This window comes from Copidosoma floridanum, unplaced genomic scaffold (assembly GCF_036245765.1).
Source record: "Copidosoma floridanum isolate Cflo_tuat_1 unplaced genomic scaffold, Cflo_Japanese_pri ptg000002l, whole genome shotgun sequence".
In the NCBI taxonomy this organism is placed as follows: domain Eukaryota; kingdom Metazoa; phylum Arthropoda; class Insecta; order Hymenoptera; family Encyrtidae; genus Copidosoma; species Copidosoma floridanum.
The window spans coordinates 1357732-1362424 of record NW_028321879.1 but is presented as its reverse complement, the minus strand read 5'-3'; the positions used below and the strand labels follow the sequence as shown (position 1 = coordinate 1362424).

The window sequence follows — 4693 nt, the reverse complement described above, 5'->3', positions numbered from 1 at the left end:
CGGAGTGGCGGGAGGGTTAAAATACCATTGAGTTTTCAAGGAACTCATTTGATACTGAAAAGATTTAGACTCCTAAAATTCGTACCACCTTCTACGCAATTCAATATCAGCACCCACAAAATTAGTACCACGATCACTATACAGATCGGAGCAATGGCCTTGACGAGAAATGAAACGCTGGAAGATAGAAACAAAGGCGTCAGAACTATAATCTTCTACTATTTCTAAATGAACAGCCCTGGTACACATACAAGTGAAAACGGCTACGTAACCTTTGGTAGTACCTCTACCTCTAGACCTAGATAACTTAACTAAAAATAGACCGGCATAATCCAGTCTTTAAGAATGCGGGTACAGGTTGAATTCGAGCACTAGGTAAATCTGCCATTTGTTGAGTTAAGGTAAGGCCAGAGTACCGTCTACAAGTGATACAATTTACAAGAGCTGAACGAATCCTCTGTCGTCCCCTAATAATCCAAAACTTCCGACGAATAGTACTCAAAGTAAGTTGAGGACCGCCATGCAAGGTGATCTTATGAGCATAGCTTATGACCAATACAGTAAAGTGATCGCGAGCCGCTAACACTAAAGGGTGCTTAGTTTCAAATGACAACAACGAATTACTCAAACGACCCCCCACTCTAATAAGTTGATTTTTGACTAACGGTTTTAACGGGATCAACGAACTGTTTGACGGAAGTTTGAGCTTAACTTCATCGACAGAATGAGTGACTGAATTGAGCAAATGAAATTCAGCTGTAAAATGAATCAATTGATGCAAATGAACCATCAGGAGTTTAGCATTATAAAGTTCAGGAACAGTAGGGCACGCACTAAAACTATTTATTATGACGGTTAAATTTAAAAAATCTAATTGAGACTTATTAAAGATGCGAACATACAGCTTATAAATAAATCAAAGGCAATAGGCAGTAATTGTTAAAAGCTTTTCTAGAGTTGAACATCGATAATAAAGATCCCAAGTTTCAGGTTTAGCACGTTGATGATTAGAGACAGCATCAGCAACTTCGCTAGGAACTTCATAATTTTTATTTGAAGTAAAAACAGGGTACTCTGCGGATAGCTAATGAATCTCAAGAGGTCCTTGGAACCACAACGAATGCTCCAGTAACTGAGCGGGACAAACGCCTCTAGAGGCTATGTCAGCAGGATTGCTCTTACCTGAAATATGGTGCCACGTAGCTGTAGGAACTAACTGCATGATATTACTGCAACGATTAGCTACGAAAGTAGGCCAACGAGACGGCTGAGAACTTAAACAATACAACACATCCTTTGAATCAGACCACAGATGGACTGCATCTACTCTGTGGTTCTGACTTTGACTGTAATGGTGTACTAACTTTGATAACAATTGGGCAGCACAAAGTTCGAGCTTCGGAACGCTTAATGTTTTCAGAGGGGCTACTTTCGTTTTAACCGATAAAAGTGAAACATAAACTTTCTGATTAGCAACAACACGCAGATATAAAACAGCTGCATAGGCTAGTTGAGAAGCATCAGCGTAACCATGCAGCTCTATAGCTTGAACAACTGGTGACAATTGAGTCCAACGAGGAATTCTAATTTGATTCAATGATTGGATTTCTTGAAAACCACGAAGCCAGTCTGATAATAAGCTCTCTGGTATCAACGAATCCCATTCTAATTTAAGAAGCCACAGAGATTTCATGAAAATTTTAGCAAAAATAACGACAGGTCCTAACCAACCAAGTGGGTCGTATAATCTAGCTATATGGGGGAGTACAGCTCTTTTGGTCCATGATATCGGTACTAAAGGAAATTTAACTTGAAAACTAAAAACATCTTCTTTAGGATACCACGATGCCGAGCACTTCTACCGAAGAATCACCTTCATTCAATGGAATAATGGGCGAAGATTTTGAAAGTGTACTGGGCAAACCAGCCAAAACGTCTGGATCATTCAAAGACCACTTCCTAAGGGAAAAACCACCCAATGACATAACCTTTAAGAGCTGATCTCGTTTCTCAACTGCGTCACTTAATCTATGAGCTCCTGACAAAATATCGTCCATATAAATTTTTTTCATCAAAATGGGATAAGTTAATGGGAACTCAAATTCGTTATTACTAGCCAACTGCTTGATCACTCTACAAGCTAGGTACGGAGAACAAGCTAGGCCATAAGTCACGGTTTTCAATTGATAAACTAAGACCGGTTCTAAACTAGAGAAGCGCCAAAAGATACACTAATGTTTCTGATCAATCTCATCTACACAAACCTGACGAAACATTTTTTCTATATCAGACGAAAAAACAAACTTGTAAGATCTCCAAAAAAGTGATAAGATCAAAAAGATTGTACAACAAATTGGGCCCAACATGGAGTAAATCATTCAGAGATATGGCCGCTTTGAATTTAGCTGAACCATGAAACATGGTACGGAGTTTCGTAGTTGTACTTGCAAGTTTAATTACTCCATGGTGGGGTAAGAACCAACAATTATTGGTCTCATCGAGTTTTAACTTCACCATGTGATTAAGATCGATATACTCACGCATGAACAAACTATAAGCATCAAACAATACTAAGTTATTATGAAATCTACGCTCTAAATTTTTCTGCATAGTGATAGACAGAGTCTTAGCGGCATTACGTTCTTTAACTAAGGGTTTTGAATCAGTCTTAAATGGAAGTCTAACTACATATCTACCAGTGCTATCTCTGTAATGGGTGTCAATAAAATGTTGTTCGCAAGCTTTTTCATCCCCTGTCCAAAGAGAATTTGGATCAGCAGGGAGTTCCTCTATTTCCCAAAAACGCTTCAACAAGGGAATAAGTTGATCCTCTTCAGCGCAATGCAAAGAAACTGCACTACCACTAGTTACTTCCTCGAAGCCCATAGAACCTGAGAGAATCCACCCTAATAAAGTACGAGTAGCAATAGGCTCATTAAGTTTGCCCTTCCGGACTGATCCTTCGACTATTTGAGCATGCACATCAGCTCCAAGTATGATATCAATATTATCCATACTTGTGTAACAAGGATCCGCTAATTCTAAACCTTCTAAATGGCTAAAACTTGAAACACATCGATTAACAGGTAGCCGATATGAAGAAACCCGAGATAATACTTTAGCAGTGACGGACAGCTTAAACTCCGAAGGAAACCTAGGCGAAATAGTAAACTCAACTACACTCTTAGCTATACCAACTAAAGTACCACCAGAACCACTAATTGGGATATTTGAACATTGACGTTTAAGTTTTAACAATGTATATAGAGCATCAGAAACGATTGAACACTGGGAGCATTGATCTACCAAAGCCCTTACCATCAATCTAATACCTGTGGGGCCCAGGATATAGAGACGAACAGTGGCCAATAGTACACCAATACCTCTAGAGAGAGAATCTTTACTATGATGGACGGCTTGAGGTACTTCACAATGTTGAGACGAAAGTGCATGAGAATTAATGACTTGAGAAGCCTCAGAAGATTCAACCTGCTGGGGTTTGGAAATATGCAACAGTGTATGATGTTTCCCTTTACAGGTTTAGCAAGTACCCTTGGATTTGCAATTTTTAATCAAATGATTACCCAGACAGTTACAACACAACCGTTGTCGACTAACTAAATCTCTTCTAGAATCTAGTGAAAAGGTCTTGAATGACTCACACTTACCAAAAGAATGATCTCCTTGACAAGCTACACACTTTTGAGGGCTTTGCGAAGAAACATTGCTAGCTACTAATTCACTATCGAGGTTTGACTGATGAGTAGCTACAATAGCTAATTTACTACTAACTTTGCTAAGTTGAGGTTTAATTGATAAATTCTCACAAGCCTCTAGTGTTATGATTTGAGAATTTAGGAACTGCTTTAATTGAGTTAGAGTAGGAGGTTGGGACTCGCTACCGAGAAAATTTTGCCAATCCTTATTCGTTAAATCATCCAACCTACTAACTACTTTAGCAGTTTAAAGATCGATACTTACTAAGTCACGACCCATAGCTTGAAGTGAGTCCATAGGATTCAGCATTTCTTTATAAATCCGTTTAAGCTCGGTACCAGACTCAGACTCCATAGCCTTACAATTCATAATGCTAGACAAATAGCTATTAACTATACGACAATGACTGTCATAATATTTGATGAGAGTTTACCAAGCTGTAGGGTATTGATCTTCTGCTAAACGAATAGATTTGATTAAGTCTAAAGCCTCACCACCTAAATAAGTACGTAATTAATGGAATTTAATAATATTATCGATATCTGCCTTCCGATGCACTAAAGACCTAAAGGTATCCCGAAAATTCTCCCAATCAGAATATTTACCAGTAAACTTACGAAGTTCGATTCATGAAAGGTAAGAATTACTAAAGGGCAAAACTACCAAAGTGGGATTTGGGTTCGGAGCGGGCGGAGAATTTTTCAGAAGGGAGACATCTAATATACTCGGCAAAATCTCCCTTTACTAAATAGTACGTGTCCTCAGTCATATCAAAAAGTTCACTAGTAAAATATAAATGCTTTTAATCTAAATCAGTAAGTGAAAGAATGTCTTGATGATTTTTACGAAGTCTTTCTAAATAATCTTCCAAAGCCTGTACCATAGCTTCTGCTCTACCACGAGACATCCTTTCACTACCTAATTTCTTAAAGTTTTCAAAGCAATTGCTAATCCTTTTGTGCAATTTAGTCTGTGT

General features: G+C 38.3%; 1 protein-coding gene across 1 annotated transcript; it reads right to left on the bottom strand.

Annotated features, from left to right (window-relative positions):
- Nucleotides 1-1832: 1832 nt before the first annotated feature.
- LOC106645138 (uncharacterized) lies at nt 1833-4071 on the bottom strand. The gene is made up of 3 exons (XM_089595084.1): nt 3982-4071; nt 2305-3489; nt 1833-2231 (listed from the first exon to the last, which is right to left on the bottom strand). Exons 1-3 carry the CDS (start codon nt 4069-4071, stop codon nt 1833-1835), a joined length of 1674 nt encoding a protein of 557 aa, XP_089451210.1.
- Nucleotides 4072-4693: the final 622 nt, after the last annotated feature.